General features: G+C 50.9%; 2 protein-coding genes and 1 long non-coding RNA gene across 4 annotated transcripts in view; all 3 read left to right on the forward strand.

Moving 5' to 3' along the window:
- The first annotated feature begins 690 nt into the window (after positions 1–690).
- Positions 691–2,687, forward strand: LOC144581251 (uncharacterized). 2 transcript variants are annotated; one of them, XM_078364293.1, is made up of 3 exons: positions 691–998; positions 1,484–1,560; positions 2,603–2,687. In XM_078364293.1, the coding sequence occupies exons 1-2, from the start codon at positions 709–711 to the stop codon at positions 1,518–1,520; spliced, it is 327 nt and encodes a 108-aa protein (XP_078220419.1). In that variant the 5' UTR covers positions 691–708; the 3' UTR covers positions 1,521–1,560; positions 2,603–2,687. The 2 variants fall into 2 exon arrangements, with proteins under 2 accessions (XP_078220419.1, XP_078220420.1); XM_078364294.1 differs by having other exon boundaries at positions 1,484–1,566; positions 2,603–2,682.
- On the forward strand, positions 2,650–13,149 carry ARMCX4 (armadillo repeat containing X-linked 4). Its single transcript, XM_078364296.1, has 5 exons — positions 2,650–2,682; positions 3,019–3,102; positions 3,413–3,504; positions 3,853–9,341; positions 10,872–13,149. The coding sequence occupies exons 3-5, from the start codon at positions 3,426–3,428 to the stop codon at positions 12,804–12,806; spliced, it is 7,503 nt and encodes a 2,500-aa protein (XP_078220422.1). The 5' UTR covers positions 2,650–2,682; positions 3,019–3,102; positions 3,413–3,425; the 3' UTR covers positions 12,807–13,149.
- A 2,056-nt stretch (positions 13,150–15,205) lies between these two features.
- The window catches only part of LOC144581252 (uncharacterized), a 32,034-nt gene continuing 31,552 nt past the window's right edge, over positions 15,206–15,687 (forward strand). The window contains exon 1 of the long non-coding RNA XR_013531830.1: positions 15,206–15,323. This is a non-coding gene — a long non-coding RNA (uncharacterized LOC144581252). The remainder of the gene's footprint in view (positions 15,324–15,687) is intronic.

The following is a 15,687-nucleotide window of genomic DNA, read 5'->3' on the forward strand; positions in this document are numbered from 1 at the left end:
CTCTAGGAGTCTTCTCTGAAGAAGGTCTCAGGCACCTGAAAAAAGATGCTAAGTTCAGCCAGAACCTCAAAAGTTACAAATCACTTGTGTAAAATTGTCAAGATTAGTATACGAAATGTCTTTCCAAAGGTTAATTTATAGATCATATTGAAAACGTACTGGTTTCGTTTAGGACAGTTTTGTATTAAAAATGTCAAGAATTACTATTCCGTTTTGAAAGCAGTGAAATAGTTTACAGTAACTAGAAAACATTTTTTAAATGTGGCACAAAATAATGTAAACCAATGAATGAGTTTTTTTATTTTTATACCCTGAATTTTTTTTGTGTCAAGTGAAATGGCTATACTGTATTTTTCCGATGACAAAATTAGAAAAGAATGTCATATTAAAAGAAAAAAAGGAACACAAAAAAGAAAGTTAAAGCTCTATTTGCACTTTCTGCTTTCCTTCTTGATACCCTCTTCCACAGCCCATTTGGTGCATGCATTATATTTAGAGAGGGCAGGTCGTGTAGGAGGAGCGTGGGGAGTGCTGGTCTTATAGCCTGAGAGAAAGAAAGGATTCCTCAAAGAAGAAGCAGAAAAGGCCACAGCCAAGGTCTAGGAGTGGGTAGGGGGATGCAGAGCCTCTCCGGTAAGTGAAGATGGGTAAACTCCAACCGCAAGGCGCTGATGCCACTTGTGGGCCCTCAGATTGGAGAGGACTGAGATGAGTGACAAGGGCGTGCTCACTGGGGCACGGCGCACAGACCGGAGAAGGGGGATGTCTGTGCGTGCGGAGTGGGGGAGGGGGGTTCCTAGCGACTGGCCGCCGGCCCTTGAGGGGTGGTGGGTGGTGGTGGGGAGGAGGGAGAGCTCGGTGGTGACGCGCGGCCCTCACGTGACCCGGAGCTGCAGAAAGACGCAGCCTTCGGTGCAGTCGTCACTCGCTTCTGGCTACCAGCTCCCCGCTGCCCTGCGCTCGGTGGGCTGGCATCCGGCCCGGGGAAAGCAGAGCAGGTAAGGGCCTCGGGGGCCCGCGAGCCCTGGCCAGGCCGGCAGCGGCTCACCGACCCCGGCAGAGGTTACGGGGCTTGCGGGGGCGGTGGTCTATGCTGCCTCAAGTTCGAGGAGCCTTTGCCTCTGATTCTCGCGAGCCCCCCTGCCCCCGCCTACCTCTGTGCAGGCAAACTGTGGGCTTTGATTTGTGGGGAGATTGTGTCCGCCAGAGGGAAATACAGAGATTGAGATGCCCATTCTCTGTAATCATTGGTCACACACGTCCGCTAGGTTCCTGCTCAATTTTGTGGAAGGGATGCGCCACGGTGGCGTTTGCAGAGAAAATGGTGGGCCTTAGAGACTGGACGGTGGGGTTGGTAGGGGTGGTGTTTCAGACTGTGGGGAGGGACGTTTGATAACCAGGTTCCTGAACCTGGAGAGGCGGATATTGGGATCTGTGTCCTGGGTGCCAGAACAACACTAAGTGGCTTTACTCTCTCCTGTAGGACAGTAGTTCGGTGTGGCACTATTTGCGGCGAGTAGAAAGGAAGAAGGAGAGGAGGAAATTGCACTGGTCAAGGAGGTTAGTGTGAGTACAGGCACTGTTTAAACTGTTGGAGTTCTGTATGAATTCTATGACAGGAACTTAGGTGTGGCTGTCTGATTGGGTTGTGGGGTGGGGCTAGCTTGGGGACTTTCCCTAAACCGCATTTTTCTTAGCAAGGTTAGGACTTTTAAATTGTGTGTTGAAGACCAATAAAGACAGTAAACGTTTCTATGGATGCTTTCATTTGAATTTCAGATAATATTGGAAAAAATATACATTGTATCAAAGAATATTACTTATAGCCTTTGGCAGGGAGGGATGGTGATTTTGTAGAAGCAAAAGACTTCCCCTTTCGCTTGTCGTTTCTGCTGGAGACTCCTAGAGATAGGTTGAAAGGGATGTGGACAGTAGTAGGTTGTGATTCTATGTATGGGATCTAGGGGCTCCCATCTCTCCTGCCATCCTCCAGTTTTCCAGATCCTTCTACTTACTTGACCATCTTGGTGAAGGAAATGGTGGGCTTTTGGGGAAATCCCTAGAAACCTACAGGTGGTTTTAAAATAATTTGCCTTGCTGGGCCTGATGGCTCTCGCCTGTAATCCCAGCACATTGAGAGGCCCAGGCAGGAGGATTGCTTGACCTCAGGTGTTCAAAACCAGCCTGGGCAACATAGCGAGACCTTGTCTCTACATATAATTTAAAAATTAGCTGGGCATGGTGGCACAGTCTGTAGTCCCTGCTACTTGGGAGGCTGAGGTGGGAGGATCTTTTGAACCTGGGAGGTCGAGACTGAGGTGAGCCATGATCGTGCCACTGCACACCAGCCTGGATGGCAGAGTGGGACCCTGTCTCAAAATAAATACATAAAAAATAAAATAGCCTCTGTCTGTTGCCTTTTACTTTTCCTGCCTCCCTTTTCCATCCTTTTCATTTTAGTGCTGGGGAAGCCCCAGGCCTTTTTCTGCCAGCAAATGGGTCTCTAAATCCAGATAGACAGGTACACGGACCCATGTTTTAGATGGTAAAGTGTCACAAGTACTTAACATCCACTGTCTTCTTTTTCTCCATCTGTTCCAAGGTCTTCCCATAGGCGTGCAGTAAGGCTATCTACCACTGGAAGCAAGGGAAAAAGGAGGAGACCAACCTAGAAACATGGAGGTTGGTGTGAAGTAGGGGCAGTCTCTGGGGATGAAAAGAGAAGGTGGGAATACAAGGTGACTGAGATTTAAGAGGGTCTCAGTGGAGTGCTGGATTGCTGCAGTGCTGCCATGTTTCCTGTGAATTTCAGTGCAGGATATGATAGGAATACTGGGGTAAGGGTGGGCTGGAGTATGACTGGGAGAAGACTTGAGGTGGGGACCATGAGATGATACACATTAGTATATTGAACCTGGGCTCTGGCGAGGCAGACATTGGGGTCATAAATCAGGGTACTTGTCTGTTCTACCAGCGACTCAGTTTCCATTTACCTACTCTTTGTTTACTTGTCCATAGATCTGCCTGCATGTCTACTGCAGGACTTGAGATCACTGGAAGCAAAGAAACAAAGAGGAGATTGCTCCTGATCAGTATAGACTGGTAAGAGTTTGGGGACTGCATGGGTAGACCTCTAGGGTGGGTTGATGGAGACCAATTTGCATCCGGTAAGGATCAGTGACCAGTTAGGAGGATCCTCAGCCTCTTCTTTTCCAGCCATCTTTTTCACCGTCCCTGTTACTTACTCCATACCCTCACCTTAACTCTGGTACAGGATAAAGAGTGTGATAGCATCTTGGGGATTGGGGTGGACTGACAAGTGTAGAAAGGTAGTTTGCTAATAATATGCCTATCCTATCAATAACAAACTCTCTACTCCCATCTGTCCCCCCATCTGTCTCTCTGTCTCTAGATCCAAAGATCTCATGAATTTATATATCTACTTCACGGTGTATTGCCAAGAGAAGCAAGAGGAGAGGAAGGAATTACCTTGGATCATTACAGGTTGGTATTAGGGTGGGGTCCTGTAGACTGGTGACTGGAGTAGTTCCAGTAGAAATCAAAGTCTGGGGCTTCTCAGTTGCTCTCATTTATTGTCAGACCTCCTTTCATCCTTCCCACTGTTCATTTGATGTATGGAAATGTGTATAGATGTACCTTGGAAGAAAATCACTGGGCACTGGGGAAGGTGGAGAGAAGATGAAATAAGACGAATGGAGAGTCTGCTAATCATCCTCTCTTCCACCAAGCACACGATTCTACCTTTTTCTTTCTGTTTCTCTGTGTATCTATCTGTATAATGCAACAAAATCAGAAGAGAAATTTTAGTCCATTTCCTTCCTCCACTTCTAGGTCCACCTCCAGTGGCAGCTGTAGTGGCCTTTGAGTGGCTGAAGACCAGCACCTTCACAGGCATACATCCACAACTACCACTCTCTTTACTCCAGCCCGAGTACGCTCTACCATACCTTGTTTGTGCCTTCAGCAAGGGTGATTACATGGGCCGCATTCAGGAAGTGGGCTGGGTGACTGCAGGACTGGTGATCTGGGCTGGCACCTGCTACTATATTTACAAATTAACCAAAGGAAGAGCCCAGAGTGTGAGAACACTTGCCAGAAATGAATCCACAGTTAAGATGGAAACTGTGGTTGAGGTACAGAACCGGACCTTGGCCACAGGTGCAGCAGAGATTGAGACTAAATCCCAGGCTGAGATTGAAGCAGAAACTGGAGCAGGAGGTGGGCCTAGGGCTGAAGTAGAGACCAAGGCCACTGCTATAGCCAGACACAAAGCCAACTCTCAGGCCAAGGCAATGATTGGGGCAGCGGGAGAGATTCAATCTGAGTCCAAAGTGGTGGCTGGAACACTGGTCATGACAGAGGCAGTGACTCTGACTGAGGCCAAGGCCAAAGACAGGGAAGTGGCCATGAAAGAAGCAGTGACCCAAACTGATGCTGAGGCTGGCAAAATAGTTAAGAAAGAAGCAGTGACACAGACCAAGGCTAAAGCTTGGGCATTGGTTGCCAAGACAGAGGCCAAGAGAGAAGCAATGACTCAGACCAAAGCTGAAACTCATATATTGGCTGAAAAAGAGGTAGAGATTAACAGAGTAATGGTTACACAGAGTGAGACCTTGGCAGTACCTGGGGAAGTAGCCAAGATGGGGGCCATGAACAAGACTGGAATTGTGGATGAAACCAAGACAAGAGCTCTGGAAGAGACTGTGAGTGTGGCTAAGACTCAGTCTGAGGCCAGGCCTGGTTCCACAGTTGATGCTAGGGGAAATCCCAATGGCATGTCCAGGGAGGTGGCTGGAGTGGACCTGAAGTCCTGTGCACAGTCTCAGACTGTGATCGAGATCCAGGGTGATGACATGCCTGGTGCTAGGGTTGAGGACATGGGGAACTGCAAAACCATGTCTAGGGAAGAGTCTGGGGCAGACATGAGGGCTTCTGCTCAGCCTCAAATTGTTGCCAAAACCCAGATTGAGGCCATTCCTGGGGCAAAGGTTGATGCCGGGGGTAACACCAATGCCATGTGTAAGGTGGGGGCAGGGGCAGATGTGAGAACTTGTATACAACCTCAGACTGTGGTCAAGAAACAGGCTGAGGTGACGTCTGGTGCCAGGGCTGATGGCAGGGGAAATACCAATGTCATATCTAAGGCAATAACTGGAGCTGACATGAGAGCTGCTACTCAGCCTCAAGCTGTTGCCAGTCCTCATGCTGAGGCCATGTCTGATGCCAAGGTTAAGGAGAGAGGCAGTCACAATGCCATGACTAAAGCAGGGGCCAGAACAAACTTGAGGGCCAATTCCCAGGTTGAGGCCTTGCCTAATGCCAGAGATAAGAGCAGAGGCAATCCCAGTGTTATGGCTAAGATGGGGGATGCGGCAGACATATTGTCCTGTATGCAGCCTCAGCTTGTGGCCATTGTTCAGGCTAATACCTTGTCTGATGGCAGAATTAAGGTCAAGGGCAATGTCAATAGCATGCCCAAGGAAGGATCTGGGATGGATATGAAGGCTCAGGGTATGGCCCAGAGCCATGGTGAAGCCTTACCTAATACTAGAGGTAAGTCTAGGGCCAAAGCCAAAGCCAAGTGCAAGACAGGGGCCGGGATGGACACAAAAACCTGTGCACAACCTCAGGCTGGGGTCAAGACCCCAGCTGAGGCCTTGCCTGATTCCGGGGTTGATGGTAGGGGCAATCTTAATGCCATTTCTAAAGCTGGAACTAAGGCAGACCAGAGGGCCTGTGGTCAGCCCCTGGTTGTGGTCAATACCCAGGGTGAGGCCTTGCCTGGTGCCAAGAATAAAGCCAAGGGCAATCCCCATGCTGTGCCTAAGGTGGGGGCTGGGGAAGGTACAACAGACTCTGTCCAGCCTCAGGCAGTGGTCAGTTTCCAGGGCGAGGCCTTGCTTGGTACCAAGAATAAAGTAAAGGGTAATCCCAATGCTGTGCTTAAGGCAGAGGTTGGGGCAGGTGCAATGGGCCCTGCTCAGCTTCAGATTGTGGCCAGTTCTAAGGGTGAGGCCTTGCTTGATTCCAAGAATAAGGCCAAGGGCAATTCCAATGCTGTGTCTAAGGCAGGGGCTGGGACAGATACAATGGGCTCTGCCCAGCCTCAGATTGTGGCCAATTCCCAGAGTGAGGTCTTGCCTGGTGCCAAGAATAAGGTCAGAGGCAATCCCACTACCATGTCTAATTCAGGAACTGGGCCATATATAACGGACTCTGCCCAGCCACACGCTGTGGCTAGTTCCCAGGGTGAGGTCTTGCCTAGTGCCAAAAATAAGGGCAAGGCCAATCTTCATGCTCTGTCTAAGGCAGAGGCTGGGATGGGTGCAACAAGCTCTGTCCAGTCCCAGGCTGTGGCTAATTCCCAGGGTGAGACCTTGCCTGGTGCCAAGAATAAGGTCAGGGGAAATTGGAACACTGTGTCTAAGGCAGGGACTGGGATGGATACAACAGGCTCTGCCCAGCCTCAAGCTGTGACCAATTCCCAGAGTGAAGTCGTGCCTGGTGCCAAGAATAAGGTCAAGGGCAATCCCAATGTTGTGTCTAAAGCAGGGGCCAGAGAAGATACAATGGGCTCTGCCCAGCCTCAGGTTGTGGCCAACTCCCAGCATGAGACCTTGTCTGGTGCCAGGAATAAGGTTAAGGGCAATTCCAATGCTATTTCTAAGGCAGAGACTGGGTCAGGCATAATGGGCTCTGTCCAGGTCCAGGTTGTGGCCAGTTCTCATGGTAAGGTCTTGCCTGGGGCCAAAAATAAGGTCAGGGGCAATTCCAATGCTGTGCCTAAGGCAGAGGCTGGGGCAGATACAGTGGGCTCTGGCCAGCTCCAAGCTGTGGCTAATACCCAGCGTGAGACCTTGCTTGGTGCCAGGAATAAGGTCAAGGGCAATACCAAAGCTGTGCCTAAAGCAGGGACTGGGGCAGACACAAGGGACTCTTCCCAGCCTCAGATTGTCACCGGTTCCCAGGGTGAGACCTTGCCTAGGGCAAGGGACAAGGCTATGCCCAGTTCTGAGGCAGAAGCGACAGCAGAAGATGAGGTCTATGCAAAGCCCGAGGCTGAGGCCATGCCCACTTCTGAGAGTGAGGGTGGGTCAGGCACTCAAGTCTGCAGAAAGACTCAGCCTGACATCCATGACTACTACTGGAATGGGATTGGTGTTGAGGATTGGATTGCTGCTGAGCGGTGGATCAAATTTAGGTTTCAGACCATGGATGGAGACTGGGAAAATGGTGTGTCCTGGGCTGATGATGAGAATGAAGCCAGTACTGGGTCCTGGAGTGGGGCTAGTGATAAGGCTGGGATTATTAGCTCTTGGGCTGTGGCTTGTGATGAGGCCAGTGTTAAGTCCTGGGCTGGGGTCAGGGCTGAGAATGAGGTTAGTATTGGGACCTGGGTTAGAGCTGGGGAGCAGGCCAGTGGAGGGCTCTGGGTGGGGGGTCAGACTAGTGAGGGGACCTGGGCTGGGGACAAGGCCAGTGGAGGGGCCTGGACTGTGGCTGAGAACCAGGCCAGTGGGGGGACTTGGGTTGTCGCTGGAAATCAGGCCTTTGGAGAAATTTGGGCTGTGGGTCAGGCCAGCGATGGGTCCTGGCCTGGGGGACAGGCCAGTGGGGTGTCCTGGCCTGGAGGACAGGCCAGTGGGATGTCCTGGGTTGGGGAACAGGCCATTGGAGGGTCCTGGACTGGGGCTGAGAACCAAGCCAGTGGAGGGTCTTGGGCTGTAGTTGGGGCTGGGAATATGAGTAGTGTTTCATACTGGGCTGGGGTTGTTGACCAGGCCAGTGGAGGGTCCTGGGCTGGGATTAGCGATCAATCTGGTGGTGGATCCAAGCCTAGATTTGAGGATCAAGCCAGTGGAGAAGGGTCCTGGGCTGGGGCTGGTGGCCAGGCTAGTGGAGGGTCAAGGTTGGGGCCTGAGGAACAGTCCAGTGGAAGGTCTTGGGCTGACACTGCAGACCAAGCCAGTGGAGGGTCTAGGTTGGGCCATGTAGATCAGACCAGTGGTGGGTCCTGGGCTGGGACACTTGATCAGTCTGGTGGTGGGTCCAAGCCTAGATTTGAAAATCAGACCACTGAAGAAGGGTCTTGGGCTGGGGCTGGTGGCCAGGCTGGTGGAGGATCCAAGTTGGGGCCTGAAGACCCGTCCAAGGGAAGGTCATGGTCTAACTCTGGGAATCAAATCAATGGAGGATTCTTGGTTGGGGTTGTGGACCAGGCCAATGGAGGGTCCTGGACTGGGGCTGGGCATTCGGCTAGTGGTGGGCCAAAGCCTATATTTGAGGATCAGGCCAGTGGCGGAGGGTCTTGGGCTAATGCTGGGGACCGGGCTGTTGGAGATTCTAGGCTGGGGCCCAGGGACCAGTCTAGTGGAGATTCCTGGGCTGGCAGTGGTGATCAGGCCAGTGGGTGGTTCTGTCTTTGCCCTGGGAGTCAGATGAATGGAGGGTCTTGGGGTGTGGCTAGTGGCCAGGACATTGGAGGGTCAAGGCCAGGGCCCACAAACCAGTCCAGTGCTGTGTCCTGGGATAGCACTGGGAGTCAGGTCAGTGGAAGCTCCTGGACTGGGGTTAGGGCTGTGGATCAGGCTGGTGGTTGCTCCAAACCTGGATTTGAAGATCAGGCCATTGGAGGAGTGTTCTGGCCTGGTGCTGGGGACCAGGCTGGTGGAGGCTCCAGGCCAGGGTCTGAGGATCAGTCCAGTGGAAGAGGTTCCTGGGGTATGGCTGGTGGCCAGGTCCTTGGAGGATCTAGGCCAGGGCCTGCAGACCAGTCCAGTGGTGGGTCCTGGGCTGGCACTGGGAATCAGTCCAGTGGAAGGTCCTGGATTGGGCCTGGGGATCAGGCTGGTGATTATTCTAAGCCTGAATTTGAGGACCAGGCTTGTGGAGGAGGCTCCTGGGCTGGTGCTGGGAACCAAGCCAGTGGAGAATCCTGGACTGGATCTAGGCCTGGGAATGAGGCCACTGAAGGGTCTAAGATGGGATCTGAGGACCAGGCCACTGGAGGATCCTGGGCTAGATCTGAGGACCAGGCCAGTGGAAGGTTCCAGGTCAGTGTTGAGGTAGAGGCCAATGAAGGATTCTGGTTTGGGCCTGGGGCTGAGGCCGTTATAGGGTCTTGGTGCTGGACAGAGGAAAAGGTTATTGTGTCCAGGTCTGATGATAAGGATGAGGCCACTACTGAATCCAGATCAGGGGCGGGGGAAGAGGCCATCATTTGTTCTAGGATTGAGGCTGAGAACAAGGCTAGTAGTGGTTCCTGGATTAGATCTGAGGAGGTGGCTCATATGGGCTCCAGTGTGGGGGCTGAGGCTGGGGCTGAGGCTGGGGCTAGGGCTGGGGCTGGGGCTGGGGCTGGGGCTGGGGCTGGGGCTGGGGCTGAGTCTGGGGCTGGGGCCGGGGCTGGGGCTGGGGCTGGGGCTGGGACTGGGGCTGAGGCTGGGGCTGGGGCTGAGTCTGGGGCTGGGGCTGGGGCTGGGGCTGGGGCTGGGGCTGAGGCTGGGGCTGGGGCTGGGGCTGGGGCTGGGGCTGAGGCTGGGGCTGAGTCTGAGGCTGGGGCTGGGGCTGAGTCTGAGGCTGGGGTTGGGTCTGAGGCTGGGGCTGGGTCTGGGTCTGAGGCTGGGGCTGGTACTGGGGCTGGGGCTGGGGCTGAGGCTAGGGCTGGGGCTTGGTCCTGGGATGGGGATGCAACCACTATAGAGTCTAGGCTTGGGGCTGAGGCTGGGGCTGGGGCTGGGGCTGAGGCTGGGACTGGGGCTGAGGCTGGGGCTGGGGCTGAGGCTGAGGATGGGGCTGGGGCTGCGGCTGATGCTGGGGCTGGGGCTGGGGCTGGGTCTGAGGCTGGGGCTGGGGCTGGGTCTGAGGCTGGGGCTGGTACTGGGGCTGGGTCTGGGTCTGAGGCTGGGGCCGGTACTGGGACTGGGGCTGGGGCTGAGGCTGGGGCTGGGGCTTGGTCCTGGGATGGAGATGCAACCACTATAGAGTCTAGGCTTGGGGCTGGGGCTGGGGCTGGGGCTGGGGCTGGGACTGGGGCTGGGGCTGGGGCTGGGGCTGAGGCTGGGGCTGGGGCTGGGGCTGAGGCTGGGGCTGGGGCTGGAGCTTTGTCCTGGGATGGAGACACAACCACTATAGAGTCTAGGCTTGGGGCTGAGACTGGGTCTGGGTCTGGGGCTGAGGCTGGGGCTGAGGCTGGGGCTGAGGCTGGGGCTGGGGCTTGGTCCTGGGATGGAGACACAACCACTATAGAGTCTAGGCTTGGGTCTGAGGCTGGGGCTGGGTATGAGGCTGGGGATGGAGCTGGGGCTGGGGCTGGGGCTGGGACTGGGGCTGAGGCTGGGCCTGGGGCTGGGGCTGAGGCTGGGGCTGGGGCTGGGGCTGGGGCTGGGGCTGAGGCTGGGGCTGGGGCTGGGGCTGGGACTGGGGCTGAGGCTGAGGCTGGGGTTGGAGCTGGGGCTGGGGCTGAGGCTGAGGCTGGGGTTGGAGCTGGGGCTGGGGCTTGGTCCTGGGATGGAGATGCAACCACTATAGAGTCTACGTTTGGGGCTGAGGCTGGGGCTGGGGCTGGGGCTGGGGCTGAGGCTGGGGCTGGGGCTGAGGCTGAGGCTGGGGCTGGGGCTGGGGCTGGGGCTGGGGCTGGGGCTTGGTCCTGGGATGGAGATGCAACCACTATAGAGTCTACGTTTGGGGCTGAGGCTAGGGCTGGGGCTTGGTCCTGGGATGGAGATGCAAGTACTATAGAGTCTAGGCTTGGAGCTGAGGCTGGGGCTGGGGCTTGGTCCTGGGATGGAGATGCAACCACTACAGAGTGTAGGCTTGGGGCTGAGGCTGGGGATAGGGCTGGGGCTGAGGCTGGGGATAGGGCTGGGGCTGGGGCTGAGGCTGGGGCTGGGGCTGGGGCTGAGGCTGGGGCTGGGGCTGGGGCTGGGGCTGGGGCTGGGGCTTGGTCCTGGGATGGAGATGCAACCACTACAGAGTGTAGGCTTGGGGCTGAGGCTGGGGATAGGGCTGGGGCTGGGGCTGAGGCTGGGGCTGGGGCTGGGGCTGGGGCTGGGGCTGGGGCTGGGGCTGGGGCTGGGGCTGGGGCTTGGTCCTGGGATGGAGATGCAACCATTATAGAGTCTAGGCTTGGGGCTGAGGCTGGGGCTGGGGCTTGGTCCTGTGATGGAGATGCAACCACTATAGAGTCTAGGCTTGGGACTGAGGCTGGGCCTGGGGCTGGGGCTGGGGCTGGGGCTGGGGCTGGGGCTTGGTCCTGGGACAGAGATGCAACCACTGTAGAGTACAGGCTTGGAGCTGAGGCTGGGGCTGTGGCTTGGTCCTGGGATCGAGATGCAACCATTATAGAGTCTAGGTTTGTGGCTGAGGCTGGGGCTGGGGCTGAGTCTGGGGCTGGGGCTTGGTCCTGGGATGGAGATGCAACCACTATAGAGTCTAGGCTTGGGGCTGAGGCTGGGGCTGGGGCTTGGTCCTGGGATGGAGAGGCAACCACTATAGAGTCTAGGCTTGGGGCTAGGAAGGAGGTTGGTGTAGAGTCCTGGACCTTGGCTCAGGATATGGATGAGGATGATCTAAGTAGAGAGTCCAGCCCCGATATTGAGGAGATCAGTTTAAGGTCTTTGTTTTGGGCTGAGAGTGAGAACAGTAATAAGCTCAGATCTAAGAGTGGGAAAGATGTCAATTTTGAGTCTGGAGCTGGGGATAACACCAGGATCAAAGATAAGTTTGAGGCTGCGGGTGGAGTTGATATAGAGTCTTGGTTCTGTGCTGGTAATGAAAACACAAGTGAGGACAAATCTGCACCTAAGGGTAAAGGCAAAAAGTCACCCGAGTCAAGAGGCACATATCCGTCCATGGTCCCCGGGGCAGGAATGGGGTCATGGGATGGAGCCATTATCTGGTCGGAAACTAAGTTTCCACACCACAGTGAGGCCAGCTTCCCAGTTGAAGATGAGTCCAAAAAGCAAACCAAGACTGGGGAAAAAACTCGGTCCTGGTCTTGCCACTGTAAACGTGAAGATAATATGGATCCACAAGACTTTGAAAAACTCATTTGCATGATTGAGATGACTGAAGATCCTTCTGTTCATGAAATAGCCAATAATGCTTTATATAACAGTGCTGATTATCCTTATTCCCATGAAGTTGCCCGTAATGTAGGTGGAATCTCAGTTATTGAAAGCTTGCTCAATAATCCCTACCCTAGTGTTAGGCAGAAGGCTTTAAATGCACTGAATAATATCTCAGTGGCTGCTGAAAACCATAGGAAGGTTAAAACTTACTTAAACCAAGTATGTGAAGACACTGTCACCTATCCCTTGAATTCAAATGTGCAGTTGGCTGGACTAAGATTGATAAGGCATTTAACTATTACCAGTGAATATCAGCACATGGTTACAAATTATATTTCAGAATTTCTTCGTTTGTTAACTGTGGGAAGTGGTGAAACTAAAGACCATGTTTTGGGAATGCTTTTGAATTTCTCTAAAAATCCATCTATGACAAAAGACTTGCTCATTGCCAATGCACCGACATCACTGATTAACATATTTAGCAAGAAAGAGACAAAGGAGAACATTCTTAATGCTCTTTCACTATTTGAAAATATAAATTACCATTTTAAAAGAAGAGCAAAAGCATTTACCCAGGACAAGTTCAGTGAAAATTCCCTTTATTTCCTATTCCAACGACCTAAAGCATGTGCCAAGAAACTTCGAGCCTTAGCAGCAGAATGCAATGATCCTGAGGTAAAAGAGAGAGTTGAGCTATTAATAAGTAAACTCTGATTGGCTGTATGTTCCCAAACAAATTTGAGTAATATTTTGGTTTTACACTCTGGAAGTAATGCACATTGTAAATTGCATTATAACTTCGAAACTGTTGTTACCTATGATGGTCTATAGCTGGACCATTTTACGAACACCAAATGAACTCAAACTTGTACTGAAAATACATATGTTGATTTTTATCTTGTCTGGATTGAGATTTTTTAGTATGCTTCATGAGCAGAAACTGAACGGATTCTTCATAAGTAAGATAACCTTTGGTCCTTTGTGTGGACTTATGTTTATACATTTAAGATTTTATTTTTATGTCATCAATAAAGTTGTGTGTTTTAAGCAGCAGAAAAAAGACATTGTCCTTGTCCTTGAGTTTATGATCTGTTTGGAAAGGCAAGATATATGGAAACAAAAAGATAATAATAAAACTGGGAGCTTCCAAACATGGCCAGTTGCCTCCTATCAGTGTTTAGAGGTGGCAGAAACTGCTGCAGGCAACAGTGCTCAGGGAAGTTTTATAAAGGAGGGGGACCCTTAGGTAAGCTGGGCTTCAATGATATGAAAGGGTCAGAAGGGCACTCAAGATGGGAGGAGCCATGGGAAGAAAGGCATGGAGATGGGAATCCTTCTCCAGAGAGAGGTGCTGGCCTGCCTGAAGTGCAAAGTGTAGGGAGGGTAGTGATGAGAGAGAGAGAGAGAGTCAGGTAGTAGAGGTGAGTCCTGTTCGTGGAGCACCCCTAATTGCTAAACTGGGGTGTCTGAATATTTCCACGTCCACTCCTGTGAGACATCAAGGTCTTTTGTGACCAGAGGATTGACAAGATGAAAGGAAAACAACATGGTAGATTTATGTGCAGCATGTGGAGACTGGAAAAACAGGAAGCTACCATAAGTTAGTCCAGGCATGAGCTAACACAGGCATGAAATTTTATTGGTGGTCATAGGAATGGTACGGAGAGGACGGAAATGAGAGACCTTTTGAACCAAAAAGTGCTGAGGTGTATTCTGGAGACACACAAAGAGGACTAATTTTATTTTAGGGTCCTGGGGACATTTGACAGAAAAATGTCCTCTTGGCCAATTCTGGTATCCATGTAAGTGAACAGTTACTACTTTGAGATAAGAAGAAAGTATACTAGAAGAAAGAATAAGTTTTAGTGCTTGTATCAGATTTCCTTTATAAGGTTGGTTAAGGTGGGGCCTTTATGGAACCATCGAGAGTGCTGCTGGGATACACATAGAAGGTCTACCTCTCTCCCACCCCATAGTGAGGGTGAGGGTGTGGGGGGAGGAGTACTCTCCATCTGCTGGTGAGAGTATACACTGCCACAAGGTCCGTTGGAATATATGCACATCCTTTGACCTGTTAATTCCACTTATAGAAATGTATCTTTAGGAAATAATCACATAATTGGCTTGTAGAAAGCTGTGCATCTTCAAACTGTTTTGAAGGGTGAAAAGTTGTAAATGACCCAAGCATCTCAAGATAAACAGTCGGCTAAACAAATTCATGTATGTCTACACATTTAAATATTATACAGCTATTGAAAATGTTGATGGACATCTACCTGTACTTACATTAGAAATTCAGCATATAATCTTAGGTGGGAAAGATAGGCTATAAAAGCACATGCCATACATTTAACGAAGAAAAAGTATATATCTAAATTATCTTGCCTCATACTCTGAGAATGTTGATAATTTTCTGTGAGTGTTATATTGATGGGTGATTTCATTTGTTTTTTACTCATCTCTATTTATGATATTTTTTATAATAAACGAAATTTTATGCATAATTTACCAACAAGGAAAAGAATGGATTCAGGCTAGGCAGGCCTGGTCAATAGTATTTGAGGGACCTGGAGCAAAAGTATAAATGTAGGCTCATGTATTTACGTCTACATATTTGGAAAGCATAATTTAAAATTTTAAATAAATATTACAATATTTAATAATATTATAAATATTATTTATAAAGCAATAAGTGTTTTAAAATAAAACTGTTCTCAATATTAGCGTTCGATAGTCACCAACCTACTTTACTGTAAAAAAATGGTATCATGCTCATGGTGTATTCTACCATCTGCTGCCCTGATCCCTCTTCAGGAATAAAGAACTTATTATTTTAATTGCTAGGAATGCAGCAAATAGACAGTCCTCAGTTGTCAGCCCTCTTCAAGAATTTCCTAAGCTGAAGAAAGCCTCCCCAAGGTTACATCCCCTACCTGAGGGTATTTCACATCCAATTACTAATGAATATGGCCTTCCTGCTCCAAATTGGGACAGCTGAACTCCTCCCTCTGTCCAATCCTGCTTCCTTCTTTTCCCTTCCACAGGTGTTGATCCCAAGAGCATTCCCTAGTAAAAACCCTTCATGCTGAACTCTGTCTCTGGGTCTGCTTCCCGGGAAGCCAACCTGCAACAGTTGGTATAAGAAGTGGTTCAAGAAAGCAAACACTGTGATGAAATTTTGGACATGAATTACCTGCTACTCTGATGTCAATGAAGACTCCATCATTGGTGGTATGTGGAGTAGATAGGCTTCTGGAATAAGGTGGCAGAGGAACTGTTAAAACTTTCAATGGTGGTGAACTGGGGTGGCATACTGGCTAAAGGGGACACATTAACTGGTGCCATGTATCAGACCTTTGAGAATTATAGGAAATATTAAACATAAGCCTGGCCAGAAAATTGGGTGACTGTTGATAAGCTGATTGAGCTCTAAAAAAGAATAACAAAAAGCTGAATTAAATTAATCAACAATTGATAGTTATGTTTGAAAGCCAGAGGGCTTTATTTATAACATATAAAGAGGCTCTCATCTTTTCCAGGTAGGGGGTAGAGAAATCTGAGGGGTAGACTCAGGATTTGTTAAAAGCAAGAATCA

Source organism: Callithrix jacchus, chromosome X (genome assembly GCF_049354715.1).
Source record: "Callithrix jacchus isolate 240 chromosome X, calJac240_pri, whole genome shotgun sequence".
Lineage (NCBI taxonomy): Eukaryota > Metazoa > Chordata > Mammalia > Primates > Cebidae > Callithrix > Callithrix jacchus.

Excerpts from the sequence above, each read along its gene's own strand:
- LOC144581251 (XM_078364293.1), top strand. The coding sequence starts at position 709 with ATGAGTGACAAGGGCGTGCTCACTGGGGCACGGCGCACAGACCGGAGA. Across the intron at positions 999-1,483 it reads GCCCGGGGAAAGCAGAGCAG|GACAGTAGTTCGGTGTGGCA; the intron begins GTAAGGGCCTCG and ends TCTCTCCTGTAG.
- ARMCX4 (XM_078364296.1), top strand. The coding sequence starts at position 3,426 with ATGAATTTATATATCTACTTCACGGTGTATTGCCAAGAGAAGCAAGAG. Across the intron at positions 3,505-3,852 it reads ATTACCTTGGATCATTACAG|GTCCACCTCCAGTGGCAGCT; the intron begins GTTGGTATTAGG and ends CTCCACTTCTAG. Across the intron at positions 9,342-10,871 it reads GTGTGGGGGCTGAGGCTGGG|GCTGGGGATAGGGCTGGGGC; the intron begins GCTGAGGCTGGG and ends GCTGGGGCTGAG.